Below are 25,022 nucleotides of genomic sequence, written 5' to 3'. Positions count from 1 at the left end.
CCCCCTTTCTAAAGCATGCTAAAATACCTATCTCATAATGATGTCCTAAGCGTGAAATGAGGTAAGATACCTTCATTACCTACAACAGTACTTGGCATGTAACAGGTGCCCAATCAGTTGAAGCTATTCCGTTTCTAAGTTCCCTGAAAGTAAGGGCGTGTTTCCTTGAAACCTTGCCAGTAACTAGCATAGTGCTTCGCACATCACAGAAACTCAGTGAATCCAGGGGCTGCCTTAGGAGGAAGTTTCCAGCTTTTTGGTAAATATTCCACTACTTTTTTTTTTTTTGAGGCAGCCCTAATTCCACAGGTGTACCCCAGTATCAGATACAACATAGAGGTTTATGTAGCAGTTGTCTTAATGACATTTTTATTCTTTTAATAATCTTTCAACGGCTTCCCCTGGTTCTTAGAAGACAATTCAAACTCTTTACTTGTGGCCGGTGATCCGTTTAGTCCCAGCTTCCTTCCCCCCCCCTCACTTCGGATGTTCCAGCCACACCTGACCTCTATCTGCGCCTCAAGTACTGGAGGCTTATTTCAGCCTCAGGGTTTCCTCTCCTCTGAAGGGAGTGCCTCTCCCTATCTTCACAGGCTGGGCTATTTCTAACATTAAGCTCCAAAGCGGCCTCCTGAGTGTCCTTCCCTTGATTGCTCTGCCTCCCCCATTTCTCTAATTTTATTCACAGAATAGCACTTAGCACTGCGCCACATTCTCTCGTTTCTAAGTGAGAACGGGAACTCTATTTCGTTTCCAGGTGTTTCCCCCGTGCCTAGAACTGTCCTGGCACAGAGTATAGAGTAAGAGAGTGACCCCTGGGCTACAACTCATCCTAAGGTCCACCTTTGGGCTTTTCAGGCTGGAGCCTGGGTGTGTGTGTGGGGGAAGGTGGGGTGTCGGGGCGGGGAGTGGGGGGCATTCACTGGACTGCGCTAACGTCTTCCCAGAACAGGTCCCTTTCCCGGGTCTTAAGGCCGAGCACCTCTTTTCCCCACGGGGGACTTGGTTGGAAGCAGAGTCACAGCAGCTGTGGGGTTCTGGGTTCCAGGGCAGGGGTGAATCTGGGCGTCGGGGAACGCGTGTGCCCACAGCTGTGGGCCTTTAGCACGGTGAGTAATGGTCAGACGGCGGCTTCTGGAACACGCCCGCGAGCCCTGAGCCAGGTGAACCTCTTCCCGCGGAATCTGACGGGGCCTCTGAGGGGAGCGGAACGCGGCGGCGGCGGCCTCCCGAACCCGTCAGAAGTCCTTCACGTTTACTTCGAAAGTGAAATGTCTGTCAAAAGGCGGACCTCCTCTCACAAAAGGTGAGGGAGTTTAGTACTAGTCAGCAGAAAACGGCTTCCAGGGAACCAACTGGTACACTCACCGGAAAGCAGCCGCCCCGAGGGAACTTGACTTGGAAGGAGGAGCCTTTGGGAGATGACGGGCGGCCGCGCGCCGAGCTTGCGCAGCCGCAGTAGAAGCCGCACGCGCTCCCGCCGGCCGCGCAGCCGCAGTGGAGGCCTCGTGAGCCCAGGGTGGGGCGCGGAACTGGGGCGGAGCTAGCCTGTCTCCCGCGCTGACGCGACGGCTCTCGGCGGAAGGGTGTGGACGCGCAGGCTCAGTGATCAGGAAGGCGGGGCCGCGCAGGCGTCGTGAGCGGCGGTAGCGGCGGCAGTGGAGGTGGTAGCGGCAGCAGCTGTCTGGGGGTTCCAGGAAGATGGTGCTGATTAAGGAATTGTGAGTGGGTCCGTGGGCGGGATCGCGACTCCCGGGGGGGTCGTGGTGGGAGGTTCATTGATCGAGAAGAGGTGGAATACTCCTGAGAAGGAGCGAGGCTGGGGCTGGCCGCTCCCTTCGCGTTCCCCTTCCCCCCGGCCCGCGCCCCCGGCCCACTCGAGGCCCCTCCACGGCGCTTCCCCAGGGTCCTCCTCCGGGCGTTACTGAGGTAACAATGCTGCCCTCTCTCCCGGGGCAGAGGCGGCTGTGTCCCGATCGGATCGCTTGGCTCGGGAAGGCGCGGCCGGGAGTTTCCGCTGGGACCCGTCTTCTCACCAATCCCCTACCCCCAGGCCCGCTGGTGGGACGGAGGGTGGGAGAGACGGGATGGGTTTGACTGTGATTTGTCGTCTTGGGTGGAGCCTGCCTGTAATCGGCGGGAGATCGGCTTGTCGGGTGAGGGCAGCACTGATGTCTGAACTCGAGGTGGGACCTAGGCGCCCTGAAGTTCATGTAGGAGCCGGGAAAGCCTGCGCTCCCCCGGGCAGCTCAGTTGACTTGACAGCATTGACTTGACAGCAAAGCCATCAGTCTCAGTTCCCATATCTTTGAGGTGGGGTGACACTCTAGGCTCCACCCACCTCACCGGGTTGAAGTGAGGCGTTAACACGTGGTCTGTCAAATAGAAGGGTTTCCAGGTGCATTAGACCAGCGAAGTGGTTTTGTTGAAAAGTTAGGCGTTTCCCACCCGCAACGACTGACTATCACAGGAAATCTGGTTGGCAGTGATTGTTCAGCTATCACAGCTGGTTCATTTCGTCATCATCCCTTGGGCAACTAGGGATTTCGAGTTATGGCCCTTTCGGGTTTTCAAATGCTCCTTCCATTCGACATTTTAAAAATAAAACTTTCGGTTGAATTTAACCATCTCCAAGACACTTTATTCTTATTTTAGTGTTAGTTCTGAAACTTTTCTTTAAAAAGGAAGCGACTCATTTCGCTTCTCTGCTTAAAACCCTCAAAAGATTCCATATCTCACTGAGAATCAAAGCCCACGCCTGTACAATAGCCTGGGGGGGGGTGTCTTATATTATTGTCTTTTCTGCGCTGATTTTATTTACTAACCTTCCCCTGCCCATCCCAAGCTCACATGCTTCCTTGCTGTTCTTGCCTTTCTGCTTGCTGTTCCCTGGTTTGAAGTGTTCATTCTGCATCTCACTAACTCCCCCCCACCCCCACCCTTCCTTCAGGTCTTTTCTTAAATACTGTATCACCTTCTTAGGGAATCCCTCTCTGAAGACCTAATTGTAACCCCCCACCTTTTGGTATCTGTTTTCCCTGCTCTATTGTTCTCCCATAGCAGTTAACACCATCTACCATGCAACACAATTATTATTTTTTTCTGTTTTACTGTATGTATTCTCTTATTACATGTAAGCTCCATGAATTTGTCTTGCTTGCTCCCGTATCTCCAGGTCTTAGACTAGCCCCTGGCATGTACTACATGCTCAGTAAATATTTGTTAAATAAATTAATGAAAAATTATAACTTCAGTCAGTGACAGGGATCCAGAGAAAAGACACATTTCAGTTAAAGCTTATTTATAGTATTGAACTTTGGATTTATACAAAAGTTTTCTTCCAAGTTCTTGGTACAGTGTATCATGCAAGTGTTATCTCATTTATTACTCTGACATCTTTGTAATGTAGGTAGGAGGCAGATATTAAGACAGATTGAGGAAATGAGACAGAAGGAAATTGACTTGGCTCAAGCCAAGTAAGTTGCAGAACTGATTTTAGATCACAGGACTAATCATATTTCTTTTATTAGAGTTATTTCCTCCCTCCTAAAATGTGAATTAAGTGCTTAGTAGATTCTGTTGACAGTTAGGTGAGGAGTGTCAAGCTCACTTATGAAAAACAGTTCCCATTGAGAAGGTATACACTATGCTTTTTGTGAACCATTACTTTCATTATAAAAATTTGAATGCACTGAGGTAACAAATGTCAAAATGTGCCCAAAGTATAATATTTCCTAACAGTTTATAAATCACCATTTCTTGATATTCACTCCTCACATATGTCTCCCCTAGAATGTATTTCCCCCTAGACTTTTTGAAGATAGAGACTGTTTCTTATTTTTTAAGTATTCCCAGCATCAACACAGCATCTAGTCTGGCACACTGTAAGCACTCAGTGTTGTTGAATGAAAAAAATTATTCTTAGTATTTGCAAGTCAGCTTTCTAAAATGGTTTTTGGTTAGGAGCAATGAATAGGTCATTCCTATATGAAGATGTTGGTAAATTGTAAAATGCTTCGGCAAATGTTTGTTGTCTTTAAAAATGCCATCTATTTTTGACATGAAGTAAAAGGTTAGGAATAACTTTTCAGGGTGGGAAGTTCACTTCAAGTTGTTACTTAAGCAAATAGATGAATTTGCCATTAGAATAAAGTCTTGGTTTTAAAGAACTAGTTGCTAGTTCCATTTGGGAAATTATTTTCATGAAAATTTTTAGAGAAGTTTAAACATTTTTAATACAGACATACCTTAGAGATGTTGTGGGTTTGGTTCCACACCAGTGCAATAAAGTGAATATCGTAGTGAAGCTAATCACGAATTTTTTGGTTTCCCAGTGTATATAAAAGTTATGTATTACGGCAGTCAGCTAAGTGTGCAATAGCAAGATCTCTAAAAAAATGTACAAGTCTTAATTAAAAATATTGGTACAAATTGCTAACCATCATCTCAGCCTGTTGGAAAAATGGTGCCAGTAAACTTGCTCAGGATTTCCACAAACCTTCAATTTGTAAAAGAAAAGAAAAAGGCATTATCTGTGAAGCATAATAAAACGAGGTATGCCTGTTCTGGTTCCCCCACTATCCGAAAGTAGAGCATTCCTATGAAACCTTTTGTTAGCTGAAATGGCATAAAACAAAGAAGCAGTTACCATTAATTAATACAGTTGACTCTTGGAACAATGCACAGACTTAGGGACACCAACCTCCCCCCCCCCAACCCAGTTAAAAATGTGTATAAATTTTGACTCCCCTAAAACTTAGTTGTCCCTTGGTACCCACAGGGGATCCCAAAAATACACTGATGCTAGGTCCCCTATATAAAATGGCTAGATCAATGCATACAATGGGTCCTCTGCTTGCAACTGGATTGAAACAGTATAGGTGTTTATTGGGAAAAATCTGCATATGAGTGGACCTGCACAGTTCAAACCCATGTTGTTCAAGGGTCAGCTGTATCTGAAAAAATTTTGATCATTCCCATATTCCCCTAAACACCTACAAAATCACATTAAATATGCTTAATTGCATCCAGTTTTACACAAAGTGTGATACCTGTACGATCTCTCAGGCTTTTCTGATACCTCAGGATACGTCTTGCTAACTGATGCACAAAATAAATCGAGATAAAGCACTGATGCTCACAGACACAGTTCAAAGCTGTGGCAGCTTGATGCTGAAATCCTGAGTGTGGTTCCCTGGGAAGGAGCTTGGTGGGGCCACTCTTGATTGCGCCCCCCCCCCCCCCCCCCCCCCGGTTGCATGCTGCCTCTGTGACAGTTCTGCAAAACAAATGCTGAATACTGTTTTCACTTTTCTCCTTTATTTGTGATAGCGAAAATCCTGTGTATTTCTTTCAGTTAGCAAAAATAGGTTCTAACATAGGTCTTTCCTAAAAGTGAAGTGGCGAACGAACTTTCAAAATGTGGGGGATATCTGTACTGCTTTTAGACTAGTAATCAAAAATCAAGACCTGTCCCTTCTCTCTTTTACTTTTTAGTAAGTCAATCTTGAAGAGGTTACTTGACTCATCATTCATTCAGAATGTCTTAATCAGTCACTTTCATTTCGTGAAATGAGTTTTCCTAGAAGTGTTGTTATATAAAAATATGGATCTTCCTGCTAAAATCACTTAGGGGTTGTTTGGCTTTGTGAAACTTCAGGGAAGTCTTTAACTCTTTCCTTTGTATTCCTTCCTTCCATTTCCTCTGCAGCCCATCATCTTGGTTCAGGCCTTTGTAAGGCCTTGCCCAGCCTCCCAAAAGATGGCTCTCCCCACACTCCTGCTTCTCAACATTTTAACCATCTACCGATGACTTCTTCAGGTTAGCTGTAGTTATGTCTCACCTTTTTGAACAACCACCCAGCATTCCTTGTTGCCTAATAAATTTAATAGATTTCTTACCGTTACATTGCAGGCTCTGATAATATTCTCCCAACCTATATCTTGTCTGTTTCCTCCTATATTTTTCAAAATACACTCCCAGCCTATAACCTAGTCTTCCCCCTGACCACTGCACTCCCTCTGCCCCAGTTTATTTTCTGTTACTGAGGCAGTGAGCAAATTAGTGTGTATCCTGAAGATACAGCTGAAATGACTAGGTATGGGAGGACTGCATACCAAATGAATTCTTGATGAGAATAGAAATTAGTAACCTTTGTGACTTTGAGAATGTTCATTGTCTTTAGATGACCATTATCAAAAAGACAGAGTGATGAGTGATCTCCAGTCGTCAAGGAGGAGGGAATTACAGGAGACATGTTTTATACCTGTTGACGATTAAGGTGATGTGAGTATTCAAGCATAGATGTTTGAGGAGAATAGGGAGAGAGAAGTAGGTGGAAAGTGCAGCTAAAAAGAAGTTGGAATGAGGAAAACTATTGGAAATTTTCTATGAAAAGAAAATCAAGCTGAGTTCCTTGAGATTTTTCTCTCTCCTTATAATAGAAAGAGTTAAATAAGATTTTAAATCACTGTGGTGCTGGCTTAATGGTTTGGAGGGAAAGTCAGAGAAGGACCAGGCCAAAAAAAGTTGATCTTTTGAACATCAGCTCTTCTGAGATATTCGGGCTGGTTTTCAGAGTTTATGGTAGAACTGCATAAAGGTACTTCATTATAAAAATCTAGAGTTAAAATGCGATGTTCTAATACAGTTCACCATGGTATTCTTTTTTGGAAGCCAGAGCCTCTATATTGATCCTTTTGCATGTCCAATAACAAACAATGTTGGACAAGATCAAACACATAGCAACCTTACACTGAATCTACCCTGGAAGGGGTTGTTATATTTATAAGACTCAAAGTATTTTCCATAAAGTTTTTTCTTATTAAGTCTAAAGGACCGTTTACTTGTTTTTATCTTAATAAAAGTGAGAAGTAATTGGGTAGTAGGGATTAGTTTTGGGAAGCATTCATTCATGAAATTCAAGACATCTATTTGTGAGAAGTATCCAAAAATGCACAGTATATAAATAGAGAATGAAACCATACTAAAAATTTCATGAGAGCAACAATGACCAGACAATGTACAAATAATACATCCTGTACCCTGCAATTTTTAGTAATGAGTTTTCTCTTGTTCTTTACTCTTCACAGGAATCTCTGCAACTGCTTTTGGGGGGTCCTGGTATAATTTAGATGCTAAATGCAGTGATTGCTGACAACCTGGAATGGTAGTTTTATTTCCCCAGTTTAAAAAAAACACACTTATTTAGCCCTGGCTGGTGTTCTCAATGGTTAGAACACCAGCCTTCTCGCTAAAGGGCCTGGGGTTCCATTCCTGATCAAAGGCATGTACCTGGGGTGCAGGTTCAATTCCCAGCCCTGGTTGGGCACGTACAGGAGGCAACCAGTCCATGTGTCTCTCACATGTATGTTTCTTGCTCTTCCTCCTTCTTTCTTCCTCCCTCCCCTGCTTCTAATCTCTCTAAAAGTCCATGGAAAAGATATATCCTCAGGTGAGGATTAACAAAAAACAACACTTACTTAGAGCTGTAGGCATTGCAAAGACACTCTTCCATAAATGATATCCTTGTACCATGCTATCACTGGATTTATAGTAGAAGGTCTTTTAAGCATACAGATGTGTTTTAAAGCCAACTATTTTATGTGTAACATATATTCTTTTTCCTTTTGTCTTTTTAGCCGTGTGGTTTTGCCCTGTTCTGTTCAGGAGGTAAGTCATGCTTGCTTCTGTATTATTTTATTGATATAGTACATTTTGGTATGTTAACATAAAAGTTATATTTTTGTTGTATTTATTTACCTTTACATTTTAGTTTTTTGTGACAGAAAACAGGTTGTTACACAGATAATTGTAAATGAATTTCTGTTACATTGCCTTGTTTTGGAAGGGACCAAAGAATGTAGTTTAACCTGCTGTCTAGTGCAGAAATTCTGTCTACAATATCCCAGAGAAAGGAAGTTCTTGCTCAACTTCAGCACTTTAAGGTTAAGTCACTTGCTGCTTAGAGAAGAAGCCTACTTTACTGTTGGATTTTAAAAAACATTTGTCTTTGTTTTAAACCAAGATCTGCTTTCCCATAAAACTTGACTGTTGTTTAAGTTCCTTCCATTTGAGCAATAAGAAATAGGCCTGTTCTGTCTTGCATATGGTAACCCCTCAGGTCTTCTTATGGCAGTTCTCTGTCCTCCCCCAATCCTTTGTTCCATCTTCTTGAGGTTACAAGGTTAAACATGTCCAGCATGTTCATTTGGCCTGATACAACATGACCCCTAGACTTCCTCACCAGCTGGTCTCACTGCTGCTTCGTCGCAGTTACTGCTTTCAACTAAAAATGGTGTTCCAGACATGTTTTGACCAGCACATAACTGAGAGATTATTGTCTCTCTTGATCTGCACATGATACAGAAATACATCACCTGTTCAGAAGTTGCATATTTTGTAGTTTTATTTATCTGTAGTATAGCCAAGAATGAGGATAGTAAAAGCAGAAAGGACTTCAGAGAAATCAGGATATGGGTAGCAAAACCCTCTGGGTCCTTCTGTAACTTGCGCAGTGTGCCCTTGCTCAGTTATCTGGTTTTCTTAGAGCTGACAGTGAATTAGAAGCAGTGAATTGGAAGTGGGACAAAACAAACTGATAACCATAGAAGTGACAGGTGACCGAAGACAAAAATAATAAAAAAAATAAAATGAACTAAAAACCTATAGCTAACTGGCACTGTTTAATGTAAACTTGAACACAGCTGTATGTATTTCAGTAGTGCCTGAGGTTTCACTGTATTAAAACACTCAAAACAAGCCAGGCACTCCTATTCTTTACTTGTGTAGCTCATTGTTTGAACTTGAATGCGGAAATTGACATTTGTTTTTGTTTCTTTTTTTCCTTTTGGTTTTGGATGTTGGATCAACTTGGATGTTGAAATCTTTCTTGGTATTGTCACCAAAAATAGTCTTAGCTCTTTGTTGTACTCATACTTAATAAATACATCTCTTGTCTTCATTTGTTGGTCTTTAAAATGACAATGACAGCCTAGTAGCAGGCCATACAACATTAGTTCCTTAAGAACGTTTTTTTGGATACTGTTGTTTCTGTGTAAATTTTTGTTTACTCTGTTCGTGGCCAAGATAAAATTTACCTTTTGACTTAGAGACATTTTAATCCTATTTTTAAAATATGAAAAGTACATTTTAAAGGACTTAAGGATTGACTGTAGCATTACTGGACTAACACTGATGATGTATCCTGAAAAACAAAAGAAGAAATACAACCCTTTCTGAAGTGTAAAATCCCTATAAAAACTTAATTGAGTCATTTAAAAAAATGTGCTTGGTTCTAGCTTCCTGAGAGAGAGACAGAGACATGGACAGACAGAGAGACTGGGAAGGAGGGAGGTAGATGAGAGAAGGAAGAGAGAATGAGAATTAACATGCAAGATATCATATTCCTATGGGCTTTTTATTTTTATTTTTTTTAAATGTTTTTAATGATTTTAGTGAGAGGGGAAAGAGAGAGGGAGAGGGGGAGAGAGCGAAAGAGATTGTTCAGTTGCGTCTGAGACACACCTGGAGAGAGAAAGAGAGAGAGAGAGAGAGAGAGAGAGATATTGTTCAGTTGCCTCTGAGACACACCTGGACTGAGAATCAAACCCACAACTTGGTCTATGCCCTGATCGGGAATCAAACCAGCGACCTTTTGGTGTAAGTGACGATGTTCAACCAACTGAGCCACACCAGCCAGGGCCCTATAGGCTTTTTAGATGGGAATATTTACAGAGCTTACAGCTGGCCCTATTTTTTGCCCCTCAAATAAAATGTTGGTTTTGAATGATTAGCTTTTACAGGTAGCTTTTCTTTGAAAACATGCTTATATAAAAGAAAACAAACAAACAAAACACCCACATTTTTTCAGGCTGTCTTCATTGGGAGGAAGAAATTTAGCCAGATTCAAAGAGATTGGAGATAATGCCATGGTTGAGTCCTTAGGAACAAATTAGAACACAAGAACTTTGCTTTTTATCATTTATTGGAATGGTTAGTGACTCGAGAATGGCATAGAACAATACTGCCCACTCACAGGTATTGGAGCAGACCACTGAGAATTCTGGTAACTTTAAAATGAAATAGAAACCACTGTCAGCAATTTTTTGCCTTTTCAGGCTTTTATTATTATACTTTATATCCCTCCCCTTTATTATTGAGAATGGTATTCTGGTTTTTCAGCTTTTTCAATTGGCAAAGTGACAGTTCTATACGTGCCATACCTTCATCCAAATTTTGTAAGATTACTGAGCTATAATAGATATGAAAATGTATATTTATTATTCAAAAATGAATAATAGTGTCAAGATGTTTGTTTTTTTTAAAAAAAACTTTTATTTAGAGGAAGAAATAGTTCCTTTTTAAAAATATACATATTTTTATTAATTTCAGAGAGGAAGGGAGAGGGAGATAGAAACATAAACGATGAGAAAGAATTATTGATCAGCTGCCTTCTGCATGCCCCTTACTGGGGACCAACCCCGCAACCCGAGCATGTGCACTGACCTGGAATTGAACCATGACCTCGCCACACCGGCCAGGCACAAGGTGTTTTTTTGATAAGTGGATATCAAAGTACATAGTAAGGCACCAGAGTGTTTGTAACTAGCAGTTTTTTTGAATAATGGAAATCTTGTAAAATATTACAGTTTCTTGAAGCTGTATGAGCATCTGGTGTTCGTCTTCCTAAACATTCATTTCTAATTTGAGTCACGTTTTGTTGTAGAACATATGTGCTAAATGGTTTGGGCTTGCTTTTCTATATCATCTAGAGTAAGATTTTAGCATAGGAAGTTTCCACAGTTACTACTGACTTACTGAGATTCCTTTACTCTGAAATTCCAGTATCAGGTTGGGCAGCTGTACTCGGTTGCAGAAGCTAGTAAGAATGAGACTGGTGGTGGAGAAGGAATTGAAGTCTTAAAGAATGAACCTTATGAGAAGGATGGAGAGAAGGGACAGTATACACACAAAATTTATCACCTAAAGAGGTAAGCCGCCTATTCACATTTGATACTTAATCATTATATTAAATAATTAGGCATCAACTACTCGACTCATTTATTAAGCATGTAGCTACCTAACAACAAAACTGATACATCACTTGTATCATTTTTTATTTTCTACAACAAATGGGATCATACTATACATATGGTTCTGCAGTTTGCTTTATTTTTATGCAGTTATACATCATGAACATCCTCCCATGTTATTGTTCAATGTCCATTTCATTCTTTTTAAAACTGAGTAAAATTTCTTAGTATGGACATAGTGTAGTTTACTTATTCTCTAAATGATAAGCTGACTGGGTTGTTTTTTGGGCGTTTTCCAGTTTTTGTCCGTTACAAATAATATTTCTCTGAACATGGTTGTACATGTCTTTATGCCTTAGGTTACTATTTCGCCATAAGAAATCTATGAAACTAGGATTGCTGAAAGGACATGCTCATTTTAAGTTTTATTATTGCCCGATTGCCCTCCAAGAGTGTAATAGTGTTCATTTTCCCATATCTTTCTATCTTCTTAAATTTGGCCGATTTGATACCCAGAAAGTAATCTCTTATTTAACTGTGCATTTCTTTATTAGTGAAGTTGAATGTCTTTTCATATTCATTGACAATTTGAATTTGTTTTGTGACTTGACTATTTGAATCCTTTGTTCATTGTTTTTTATCTCTGGTTCGTAGAAGGTCTTTTTGCACATTCTTCTAAGTCTAGTCTCTATCTTTGGCATAAATATTTTAAAATAAAAAACCCATACCAATATTTATTCAAGGACAAAAGACTAGTAAAGGTTTTTAAGAGTAGATTTTGTCAATAATCTCCTTAGTTTGTTAAAAGTAGGAGGGAGTCTTTGCCTTTCTCTTGCCTGTATTCTCTTTGTGTTGAAATGAGTAATACCTGTGTTTTGTAGTGCTCCTTAAAATTATAAATGAGCTGTGATGATCAGTATTTTTCATATTTTCTCAGTTTAAGGCTACTGATTGGTTTATAGGGACACAATAGTATTAAGTAGGTTAAATCGCTTTATAGAACCTTAAATTGTATTGTTATTTTCTCTTAGAACACAGCATTTTTTTTGTTTCTGATGCAGGTTTGAATGAAGGCAAAAACTCTAATCAAAACAGTTATCCATAGAGACTGTCTTATTCATGGTTTTGTATTAATTTGTTTGCACCCTAAGTTTATATTTAAAATGTGTCAAATAAGAGATTTTGACATTCTAGATGGTATAATCTATGTAATATTTATAGTATTGAATTTACTTATTATACTCATATGTCTTTAGCATTTTACATTTACTCTTCAACTGAATTTTACCAATACATAAAACTTCTTTTATTGTAAACATTGAATTCTGGGTGTTCTGAAATAAACCAAAAAGTTTGATATATAAAATTTTCTTTTGGTCTATGATGTCTTTAAGTGAATAAATTTGAAATAGATCATTTGAAAACTAAGAGTTGAAATATTGGGGAATTATTTGATATATTATTACATGGAAAAGGCTAGTTGCTGAATAGATATATAAATATTTAATATTTTACAATTTTTTTCAAAATTTCTTTACTCTCTTGTATTTTTGTTTAATGAGAAAAAGAAATGGTAAATATTTTTGAAGCATTTGAATTAGATGACACCCCAGCCACAAACAATGAATCTCTTAAGTTGAAGATGGCTATATAAATATGGTTAGTGCAGGCGATATTATTGTTCTGGAGAGCTTATTTGAAGACTAGAGGCCTGATGCACAAAATTCATGCAAGAGTAGGCCTTCCTTTCCCCAGCTGCCGGCACCAGCTTCCCTCCGGCCACCAGCACCTGGGACCTGGGCCTCCCTCCTCGGGGTGATCATGGGGCGGTGACTGGGCCCCTGACCAATTGCATCGCACCCGCCTTGGCTGGCCTGGCGCCAGTGGGTGTCATAGTGTGGTCCTGGATGGTCGTTCCGCTGTTCGCCCGTTCGGTTGATTTGCATATTATGCTTTTATTATATAGGATAAGAATTTCTTTCAGGCTTTTCATGGGCTAAATAAAGGAAAACCTTGGCTCTCTGGATGCTAGCCTCCAGTGCACTCAGCCTTCTGGAACCGCTTCTTCATTCCATAATACCCTTTGGTTTCACCCTTTTATGCACTCATTTATACCTCATGGCAGTTCTGAGAAATAGTCAATATACACATTGTACATAAGAAGATCCAAAGTCACACAGCTAAGAAGTGGTAGAATGGTGACTGAGACTACATGCTTTTTCTTATTTTTAATCCCATGCTTTGGTCACAAGTAGGCAGTCCCAAGTGCCCGACAGCAAGTACGCAACCTGATGAGCACAGGTGTCCCATGAGAAGGGAAGGAGAGGGTTGATTGGATGGTGAGGGCTGTTTAAATGCCCTTATAAGACTGGCCTTGTCACACAACGATGGCATCTGTGGATGGAATCATGGAGAGGCATGAAACAGGAAAGGAAAGAAGGGGCAGTAATGGATCTCAGGCAGTATGGCAGATAAAGCCACTCTAACAGTTATGAAAAACAACCAAAAACTTACCCGTTAATAAAGACAAAACAGGGACCCACTGTCGCTGTAGTCTGGGAGGAGGGAACAATCATGGGGCAAGGGCATTCAGATGCCTACACTCAAAGTCAACAGTGTCATACAGAAGGCAGATAGCCACAGGAAAACTGTATTCTGGAAGAGCAAAGAATCATTTAGTAGTAAGTCCTGAGGCCTTCGCTGTGCTATAGGAAAGACTGCAATTATGACACAGGGCTGGCAGTGCAGCTGGTCAGATAGAGTTCAGTACCTGTAAGGGTATAACTTCAGCATGCTGAAGGCATACGCATAGTTCCTAGAGAGTCTTAGAGCTCTCTCCCTAAGGAAATTAAATAAATATGTGTCCAGTAATAGTTGTTCCCTTTTCCAATATTTATTCCATTGGGTAACCTACAGAGTGCTCTGGTACAGCATCAATAGAATTGCAAACTTGGCAGACTTGGATGGGTAAGGTAGTTGACTAAGGCCACCAACACCTTATTTTACATTTGAGATACTGGAAGTGTTGAGGCCTACTTTACCCACTGTAATCAAGGTCTCTGGATTCCCTGGCCAGTATGCCTTCCTATTTCAGCAAAAACACTTGTTGGTAACATGTACATACTTCATCTCAATTAGAAAATTGAGGAACAATCTTGGCAAGGTATTAAAAAATCCAAAGTTTAGTGACCAGCTCGAGGAACATTTCAAATGTCTGGTTTCTTTCACTCTTAGATAATATTCTTTTTATGGGACAGTGAGGTTCTTTCCATATCTTTTGATTACTTTCACTAGTAAGGAGTTGCCCATGGTAATTCTAGGCATAGGATTTATTACTTGGTGTATTCTTAAACAGTGTGCTGGCCACTGTAAGTGCTCTAGGTGGAAGCTCATTCATTTCCCATAGCACCCTTTTCTAATGAGGAAACTAAGATCCAGAAAGGTTTAATGGACCCTGTGTCATTGCTGTTTGGTAGCAGAGATTGGACATGAACCTAGCCAGGCATTGTGACTCCAGAACTTGCCCTCTTAATCACTTGTGACTCCAGAACTTGCCCTCTTAATCACTTGGCTCTACTGCAGAGCCCTGTGGGATGGTTAGAATATTTTCCATTTCCTGAAGTGAACTGCAAAGGACTCTACAACAAAATTCTTCCAAACCCACGATTTCACCATATCCCATTTTCTTATGTCTTTAAAGTCTCAAGTCTTTTAAAATAAAAGTTAAACTTAACATGGTACTGAAGATTTTCACATATGCTCCAGATTTCACATATACTCAAGATTTTCACATAGCTGTCCAGAACAAAGACCTTTAGCTCTAAGTAAGCTGGTCTTTGTCTTCCAGACTGATCTGGTCCAGCCCCTTGGGCTATTTTTCTAATGATTTTGGGTCCCTCATAACCCGCTCAGCTTTCTGAACACAGCTTAGATCTGTTTTGTGTGGAGGCATTCCTTGACTACTTACATTCTTCCCTAACCTCCATCACTTTTTGTCACTCTACTCAGTTTGCTTCCTAGACTTGTACCCCACATACCATAAAAGTTTGAGTATGTTTCCTTAAGTTGTTTAATAAGCACTTAATGGTGGATGGTGGGGAATTGACAGAATTTATTGGGCAAAAAATTTGGAAGCAAGGCAAGATAATGTGTTGTAACTTTTGAGACGGTATTTCAGAGAAAAACTTGCAGTTCTCCTGAGACCTCATCAGAACTCTGACCAGACCTTTTGTGGATTGTTTTCTCTCCCTTCTTGGGGAAAATTAGATTTGCTCTTTTTTATTTCTCATAAATATTATGCTTTCACCATCTTCAGTCAGTCCTGTAATATGGAGAATTCATAAAGCTTTGCCCACTCTAGAATGGCTTTGTTCCTTAAAGGTTAAAATAGCAGAGGTTTTATTGAAAATTGTTTTAAAATTTCATGTGGTTCAAGTTAAGAGCTAATTTTTATAAGCAAAAAGATTCATCTGCCAGGAAGTAAAAGTTATGTGTGCATTTAAAAATGAGAAGCGTAGCCTTGGCTGGTGTGGCGCAGTTGGTTGAGCATCATCCTGTGCACCAAAAGGTCTCCTGGTCAGGGCATATACTGAGGTCGTGGGTTAGATCCCTGGTCAGGGTGCATATGGGAGGCAACCCTTTGATGTTTCTCTCTCTCATCGATGTTTCTCTCTTTCCCTTCCTCTCCAAAATCAATAAAAACATATTTAAAATAAATAAATAAATAAAAGCAACCAAGAATAGATTTTTTTTTAAAAAAAGGAAGTTTAAATCACCTGAGCATGCAGATATTAATTTTAAATGATTTATATTCAGAAATCATCTCTGAATGAGGATAAGTAAGAAATTAATAAATAGCCTAATATAGTAATTTGTTCTTGAGTTGAGAATTAGCCATCAACATATAATTTTTTTTCTTTGTATATATGTAGCTCTGAGTCTTAATTTTGCACAGGTAAAAGTTTTCTAAATCAGGAGTGATCCTATTCTACAAGAATATCAGAAATATTACTGAAATACATTGTTTCCTCTTTATGCTGCACAGTGACCCTTAACATGGGTTTGTACTGCATGGGTCAACATATATGTGGTGGTGGTTGTTTAAAAGTATACAGTTTTGATGAAGTCCAATTTACCTATATTTTTCTTTTATTATATATGCTTTTGGTGTCATTGCCCATTCCAAGGTCACAAAGATTTATCTGTTTCTTCTAACAATTTGATAGTTTTAGCGCTTAGATTTAGATCTTTAATCCTTTTTGAGTTAATTTTTTCCACTCTTTATTTTACCCACTCCTTTTAATTTTCCACACAAAGCCAGAATGATTGAAACTTAGATCAGGTTGTGTCACTCCCCTTCTTAAACCCTTCATTCGCTTCCCATCCTATAAAGAGTAAAATACGAATCCTGTGGCCTGGAAGATGGGCCCCTGTGATCTGTCTGCCCCCTGCCTACCTCACCATCCTGGGCTTGTATCCCTCTGTTCCTTGTTCACTGCAGTCTAGCCCTGCTTGGGGCAGATGTGGGAGGCAACCAATCTATGTGTCTCTCTCACATGGCTGTTTCTCTCCATCCCCCCTCTCCCATCCTACTCTCTTTGGAAGTCACTGGAAAAAAATATCCTCAGGTGAGGATTAACAACAACAACAAAAAAGAAATGATTAGCCAAGTTACTTATCTCAGGAACAGGTTTTAAAAAAAAAAAAAAGGAATGCTCCTAGATCAGGAGAAGTTCAGTGTACATATGGTCACTTATTATGTATCTTTTAAGCCATATTAGCCCTTTGTTTTCTGGTGCCACTGTGACAAAGTCCTCTCGCTGCAAAGCAGACAGGTTCACAACCGTTGAGCTAGATTAGATCTTAATATTATCTTCTCTGGAGACAAGCTTAGATTCGATCTTAATATTATCTCCTCAAGACAATTGATAAAGCACTTTGGTTGAATTTTACCCCGAAGTTAAATATTCTTAAATAACCTTCAGGTGTGGGGAGGCTTCGTGTTGGCAAAGAACCTTTGTGCTCTTGGGCATAATGCTATGGCTGACTTTCAACAGCTGGAATCTAGATATGTTTACATTGAGGTAGGCCCTTTCATCAGTATTGATTTATTATGAGAGAACACTTCGTGACTAGTTAGGGATGAGCAAGAGGAAGAATGTCCTTCCTAGTTTGTTTTTGAAGGCCTAACTCCATTTTGTTAATTCAGTCATGTATGTTCCTTTTCTGAGACTCCGTTAAGATTCCAAAACAGAATTTCCTTCATTTTACTAAAGTGACTTCCTAAGGGATACTGAGGTGGAAGAACAATGTATATGCTATGCTCTCAGTTATATATAAGTGGCACACTTGAACTGCCTTGTTAGGAATATGTTAAAGCTGCCATTAATGAAAATTTCTCTCCTGTAAAGTAGAATTGAAATTTAATTTTATTTACTCCCATTTATGCATTTTTCCCAAGTTTAGTCAATTACTTAGATTCATTGAGGGAGGGATGTGCTTGTTAATGTTCTTATGTTAAATGTAAAAAGTCAGTAAATTTGAAACAAAATTGGATTAAAGGTTTGGTTGAGCCTAACTAAGTCAAAACAAAATGAATTGTTAGAATTCATATCGTGGAAATAGCATCCTGGAAGTAAGATAATAGGCAATTCAGGGGCAAAATGAAGAAATATTTAAGCTTTCTTATATATTTGGCTGTTGGGGCCTTTAATGGCTGACTACCAATTTTCTTCTGTTTGGGCCAGCAAATTTTAGAACTTTTTGATGAATATCAAGGTTTTCAGAATATTGGGCACTCTAGAAATAAAGAGGAGAGTGTCAAAATATGTTTCTGAGCTAATACACAGCTATTTTTCCCCCTGCCTTTTTCTAAGTTGACCAAATGAACCATTGATAGATCTGTTTGTCAGACTCTCAGATTAGTGATTTTGTAGTTTGTATTTTTTTTAAATTACATATCCTATATAATAAAAGGCTAATACGCAAATCGACCAAACAGTGGAACCACTGGTCACTATGACGCGCACTGATCACCAGGGGGATGCTCAACGCAGGAGCTGCCCCCTGGTGGTCAGTGCACTCCCACAGGGGAGTGCCACTCATCCAGAAGCCCTGAGCCAGGCTCACAGCTGGCGAGCACAGCAGCAGTGGTGGGAGCCTCTCCTGCCCCCTCAGCAGCGCTAAGGATGTCTGACTGCTGGCTTAGGCCCGGGAGGAGTGGGCCTAAGCCGGCAGTCGGACATCCCCCAAGGACTCCAGGACTGCGAGAGGGCACAGGCTGAGCTGAGAGACCCCCCTGAGTGCAGGAATGTTGTGCACCGGGCCTCTAGTCCTATATAATAAAAGACTAATATGCAGCCCTAACTGGTTTGGCTCAGTGGATAGAGCGTCGGCCAGTGGACTCAAGGGTCCCAGGTTCGATTCCGGTCAAGGGCATGTACCTTGGTTGTGGGCACATACCTGGTAGGGAGTGTGCAGGAGGCAGCTGATCGATGTTTCTCTCTCATCGATGTTTCTAACTCTCTGTCCCTCTCCCTTCCTCTCTGTAAAAAATCAATAAAATATATTTAAAAAAAAGAAAAGAGACTAATATGCAAATTGTCCTCTTAACCAGGAGTTAGACCAGGGGGTGGGGCCGACTGGCCAACTGCCAGTGCCACCTCCCTTCCCTGGCTGGCCCCACCCTCGATTGGCTCCCCCCCACCCCCCACGCTGATTGGGGGTAGGGCCAGCCAGCCAACCACCTGTGGCCCCTCCCCCTGGCCCACGCAGCCCAATCGGATCAGGGCGGGTCAGCTGGACCCCACCTGTGCACGGATTGTGCACCAGGCCTCTAATGTATTATATTATACTTTGATTAGATCTCTCCCACATTTTAAGGGGTTTTAAGTAAAGGAAAAAATAATTTAACTGCTAGATATTGGTTGACTTTTAATGTGATATTATTTTCAGTTCTCCCAGCTTCATTTTCCTGAAGTTTTACCCCCTAGCATGAGTCTTTCCAAGATTTGAAAAGAATAAGTGCTCAAAGAATGAGCCCTCCTTCATTATTATCTTTTAAGGATGTAAGGCTGCTGTAATCTCTTTATGCCTTTGGAATCTAGCTTGTACTGCCATCCTATCTAATAAAAGGGTAATTTGCAAATTAACCATCACTCCATCACAAAAGATGGGGGCGCCCAGTCCTCTCAGCCCTGCCTGAGAGCCCCAGTCCTGGGGGGGTGACCGCTGAGAGTGGGCAGCATGAGCGGCCTGGCGGAATGCTTGCTTTGTCGCTGCAGTGACGAGGCAAGCCATGGATGGGTCTCTGGCCAGCTGGGGCACGGAACGCTTGTGTCGTTGCCCTGGCGATGAGGCAAGCGTTCCGCGCCCAGCCGCGGATGGGCCTCTGGGCCGTGGAGAGCCTCTGGGCAGCGGGCGCGGAGCGGCCAGGCCCCGCAGAGAGCTACTGGCCCACGGATTCGTGTGCAGGGCTACTAGTGTGTAATAATAGTACTTCAGCTTTTCTTTTCTGGTGATTTGATTTGCCACAGTAGTGGAAGCTCCACATCATGTACCTGCTTTTGTGTTCTGAAGAGATAACAAAAGGGCTGTTCATACTACCTCCTCAGTAACCTCACAGCTCTCTGGCTAGTGTGGGGTTCCTTACATCTAGTCTCTGGTCAGCTGCTCAATCTTATTATGGGGCCAGAAGTGCATTCTGGGTCCCACATTTCCTTAGTTTGTTCTTTCTCTTAGTTTAGGACATTAAGTTGTGCTTGAAAGTTCTCAGCCAAGCAGCTCTGATATGGAAAAAAATATGTAATAGGGCTTATAGTTGGAGGATATAGTTGTTTGGTTTTTGTGTGTGTGTGTCTGTTTTTCTGGGTTCTCTGTTCTGTTCCATTGGTCTATATGTCTGTTCTTGTACCAGTACCAGGCAGTTTTGTTTTTTTAAATTCTTTATTGTTTAAAGTATTACATATGTCTCCTTTTTCCCTCATTGACCTCTCCTCGGCCACCCACAGCCTGGAGGATAGAGTTTTGATATACAGTTATTTAGCCACTTAAATGTTGGTTATATGAATGTTTACCTTACAGTGTTATTAAGGGATTTAAGTGAAGAAAGGCCTATGAAAGTACCCAGCTCCATGTCAGCTTATAATTAAAAAGCGGTCACTACCATTATTGACCACTCCTTGTCCTGCACAGTGTGCGAGACACATTGCAAGATATTATCTGATTGAATCCTCTCAATGACCCTGCAGAGTAGGTAATAGAACTCCATTTAACACATGAAGTTCAGAGAGCCAAGTAAAATGCCCAAGGTCATACACCTTCCAAGTAGTGATGTTGCGATTTGAATCCGATCTGTGTGAAAAGCCTGAGCATGTAAAACTGCTTTTTTATGATGAAATGATCATTTAAAATGGCCATTTCATTTGCATTTTTTGAAGATTATAAGATTGATGTATCCATTTATTTGTTTACCAGTTGTATTTTCTATTTGTAATGTGTATGGATATCTTTTGCCTGTTTTATCTTTTGGGATCTTTTCTGATTATCTTAGGAATATACACAACCTCGTCATATATTATATATTTAACCCTTCTCTGACCATACTTGAGGCAGCAAGTGACATTCATCTTCCAAACCTACAAAATTTGACACTTGGATATACTTGCATATCTCATTTTTTATAAATTTTTTTAGGTTTATTCTGTAAAATGTGTGAAAAGACATTTTATTCAGGGATACCCCTATTCTGGGCTTCTGTTTTTGCGTTAAGAGACAGTGTAGTGTAGTCTTTACACAGAGAACTTCTGTGTTGTATTATGTACAGGTTGAATGGCTTCATCTAACTCTTAGGGAGATAGATCAGAAGCTTATAAGAAAGAATTGCTTCTATTTAAAAAAATATATATATTTTATTGATTTTTTACAGAGAGGAAGGGTGAGGGATAGAGAGCTAGAAACATCAATGAGAGAGAAACATTGATCAGCTGCCTCCTGCACACCCCCCACTGGGGATGTGCTGGCAACCAAGGTACATGCCCCTGACTGGAATCGAACCCAGGACCCTTCAGTCCGCAGGCCGACTCTCTATCCACTGAGCCAAGCCGGTTAGGGCGAATTGCTTCTGTCTTTAAAAAATGCTGTATGCGGTTAAACGTGTAATTATTTTGTTGTTTTTACATTCATTTTCCACTTGATTACTTTGGGAACGAGGAGAAAACTGTTGAGTTCATGAAGCTTAGAATATAATCACCTTTGATTACCATACTCTTTGAAGCAGTGTGAAAGCTGCCAACAAAGCAGTGACGGCGCTGTTGAAAATATATCCAATATTTCTCTCCTCACAGCAAAGTTCCTGGGTTCGTCAGATTGATTGCTCCCGAGGGCTCCTTGGTATTTCACGAGAAAGCCTGGAACGCATATCCCTACTGTAGAACAAGTAAGCCTGGTTCCCAGCAGCCATTCCCCCCATGGGAACAGCTTTGAGAAGGGTGCCACCAGTCAAGGCCTTTTGTGGGGTCTCGGGTAGTCACGGCACTCACTGTGGCAGAGGAGAGGTTGCATTGGGCTCCCCCCAGAGCTTTGTGAGGGGCCTGGGCTCATTCCTAGATAAAGGCACCTTGAGGTCTTTGCTGACTGCACAGGCTCCAGGGGTGAGCGCGTGGAAGGAACAGAAGCATACCTTGTTTTATTGCGCTTCGCTGTATTCAGTGAAGGCAAGACCCTCCACCAGCTTTGTCGCGGTGGTTTGGAACTGAACCCGCGGTATCTCTGAGGTATGCCTGTGCGGAAACTATAAAGAAAGGCCGGCCACACGCAGAAGTGTCTCCTGGTGTGGTTTTAACAGTATTTTACTTATATTGCCATGTAATAGGGGAAGGATATGGCAGCCTTCTGAAAAAGTTTTTTGTTGTTTGCTAAATTGGTATTATAAACGATGTTTTTGCTTTTGTGACATTATTCTTTTTACCATTGTTTTAAACTTGGATTATTGACTCCATAATCTAAAGTATCCTACTCTGTGACGTGTATAGAAACTGTGCTTTGCAGATGTAAACCACTAAATGTTTTATTTTCAGGTAGTTTGATCTTGTAACATTAAATATTGTGACAGATTGTTTTGACTCTGATTAATATTCTGACATTTTTCTCCTTTTATTGCCCACCTGTCCATTATGCCTCAGTTGTAACGGTGAGTAAAACTGTTTTTTGTGTCACAAACTCTTCATCTTTCGACTTTGCTTTACATAGTAATTTATTTGCACCTGTTTCATTAAAACTGCCCATCACTGCATGGTTCCTCCTATGCTTCTTCCAGCAACCTGCACTCCACCACATGTTCCCAGGTTTAATGGGCTCTCTCCAGCCTTATCTCAAAGTCTCCCTGTTGACTTTATTTTGCTTTTGCTGCTTCCTTCGAATGCCAGATTTGCTCACCAAATCTCACAGCTTCTTTAATATTAGCCCTGTATGCTGCATGACAAGTAAGGTTGTTTAAATTATTTAAAAGCATGTAGCATTTGGTTTGCCTGACAAGCCTATAAAAATAGATAGCTAATGATTGTTTATCACTTGAGGATCAGGCTTGTAGAGTCAAAGGCATGGATGCTTATGCTGGGGAAGGCTCCACAAAGAACTGGTGAAAGATCACTGTCATTTTACCGTTGTGTTTTCTGCAGAATGAATATATGAAAGATGATTTCTTCATTAAAATTGAAACATGGCACAAACCAGACTTGGGAACATTAGAAAATGTAAGTTTCACCTCTGGACTTTTCATTGAAATGAGAATACTATAGTCCATTTTGTCATCACCAAAGTGATGACACCTGCATTACACTAGTACCTGGCCACCCCACGGTGTGTCAGATTACAGGGATGCAAGCAAACAACCGGAAACAAATGGGTTTTCCTGACCATTCTCCTTCCCTTGAGTGGACTTTAGTAAGGTTGCTGTTTTTATCAGCAACTCCTTCTCTGAGACAGGGAAAGCACAGTTAAAACAGAATTCACAGATAATTCCCAAACCAATCTTAGCCATTAACTTTCAGATTTCTTTTACCTTTTCATCTCTGCATTTGCCAGAGCTGCTCTCCATTGCAAAAATGATGGCTTTAATTTTCATCTCCATTCCACTTTGCTGGGATATGGGTTGATGTCAGAGAAATGGCCTAGGAAGGAGAAGGTACTTTGGATAATTTATAATAATGTTGACGAGTTCCAGATTTTTACAAGTTGGTACACATTTATCTCTAAAATAAATGAGGTGATTTGATATTTTTAGTCTATGCATGGTTTAATCTGCTTTCAGCTTTCAAATGGCTATATCTTTGGCAGTTTTTAAATAATTCTTAATTGGTTCATAGATGGAGTTTCAGAAATAGGTTAAAAACCATGAAGTATAGAGGAGTTAACATCATACTGAAACTGAATAGCTTTAGGATAATCAAAGTCAGGAGAGTTTCAGACCATACAATGCAGCTTTTTGAAATCTTAATTATAATGTCACTTTATGTTTATCTGGGATTTGGAGGTTAAAAGGACTTTGTCATGTATTGCTTGAGTTAAACATGGGTCAGGTACATTTTGTTAACTAAATAATGTCTAAGGACTACCAGAAAATATTGGGATAGATTTCTGTTAATTTGGCAGCATGCTTACTCCCCCCCCCCTTATTTTTGGGGTTTCAAGGGATAATAAAAGATTTCTAGATCCCTCAAGACTTCGGATGGCTAATCTAATTATATAGCAATTTGGATTTTTTCCCCCTTATAATGTGCTCTGAGAGACTCAAGATAAAGATTATATATGTAAGTATAATAGTTTTGCCTAGCAAGAATAGTCTATAATTTGTTTTGTTTAATTTCTCTTTGTAATTTTAGGTACACGGTTTAGATCCGAACACATGGAAAACTGTTGAAATTGTCCACATAGATATTGCAGATCGAAGTCAAGTTGAACCAGCAGTAAGTACTATGTACTACTCAGTGACATTTTAACCTGTTGCCTCTTACATCTAAGAATTATTTATTTCTTGTATGGCCTACATTTTTACACTGAAATGAGCTTGGGTCTGGACTGTACATCAGAAAGATCAGAGAGTAGGAGAGAAGGTGATTGGTTTTTTGTTCGGATTTCACCTTTGCACAAGTGATCCCTTTAAGAAATCTCAGTGTACCTGAGCTATACAGAGATTTGTTTTCATGGGGGTTGAGGGGAAGTGACAGTATTTTACAAAAAATTAAGAAAGCAAAAATTCCATTTACATACAAATTTTCAGTAATTTGGGTTACCCTAACATTGTCATTTGTGAGAAATGGTTGATGGTAGAACATCTCAGTTTAACAGTTGTGTAGCTTTTTATTTTGACTCTTACTAGATATAAATATTTGCACTTTAAGCTTTTGACTTAATAAGAAAACTTGTTCTCAAGGGTATTAAAACCTTTATTTCACAACCACGCCCTGTACAACTCTCCCCTCCAAATTAAGGCCCTTGTATTATTTTGCCACATTTGCAATATCAACTAACTACTTGTACTATACTGCGTGCTGCTTTGGTGTTGCAGTGAACAGCTGTGGATTTTTTACATGTTAAGACAGCCTTCTTGCTAGTCGAGAGAGAGCTAAAGCTTTGAAATAAGAGTGACACCTCGTTTTGTCATGAAACGCAGCGTTTCAGTTAGCATTTCATTTCATTTTCAGTGTTCTTCCCTGAACTTGAGCATTGTTATAAGCTGAACAGAAATAACTCAACAACTAACTGTCTCACGTTGCTGGTGAAATGTAAATGTAAACCTTCTAAAACAAAGACCCCTGTCCTTTTCTGAAATCACTGGGGTTCGGAATGCCAGCAGTGACCCTCTGCTAGGCTGGGTCCTGTTCAGCTAGGGCCCCCTCTCTGATTAGAAGTGGGATCTTTGTCATGGGAGATTTTATATTTCAGTTGTACTATGATTTGAAGTTATTTCAGTTTCAGGGCTATTTCTGCCT

At 40.5% G+C, this 25,022-nt stretch overlaps 1 protein-coding gene across 2 annotated transcripts in view; it reads left to right on the top strand.

Annotated features, from left to right (window-relative positions):
* The first annotated feature begins 1,612 nt into the window (after window positions 1-1,612).
* Window positions 1,613-25,022, top strand: part of PITPNB (phosphatidylinositol transfer protein beta) — a 60,468-nt gene continuing 37,058 nt past the window's right edge. For both annotated transcript variants that reach the window (XM_080649837.1, XM_080649838.1), the window contains exons 1-7: window positions 1,613-1,721; window positions 7,642-7,672; window positions 10,847-10,992; window positions 21,378-21,469; window positions 22,215-22,222; window positions 22,710-22,784; window positions 23,913-23,996. In XM_080649837.1, the coding sequence (XP_080505963.1) occupies window positions 1,702-1,721; window positions 7,642-7,672; window positions 10,847-10,992; window positions 21,378-21,469; window positions 22,215-22,222; window positions 22,710-22,784; window positions 23,913-23,996 (456 nt within the window). In that variant the 5' untranslated portion in view covers window positions 1,613-1,701. The remainder of the gene's footprint in view (window positions 1,722-7,641; window positions 7,673-10,846; window positions 10,993-21,377; window positions 21,470-22,214; window positions 22,223-22,709; window positions 22,785-23,912; window positions 23,997-25,022) is intronic.

Source organism: Plecotus auritus, assembly GCF_963455305.1.
Source record: "Plecotus auritus genome assembly, chromosome: 13".
Taxonomy (NCBI): Eukaryota; Metazoa; Chordata; class Mammalia; order Chiroptera; family Vespertilionidae; genus Plecotus; species Plecotus auritus.
Note: the sequence above shows the minus strand (reverse complement) of the source record. Positions and strands in the feature narration are given on the sequence as shown.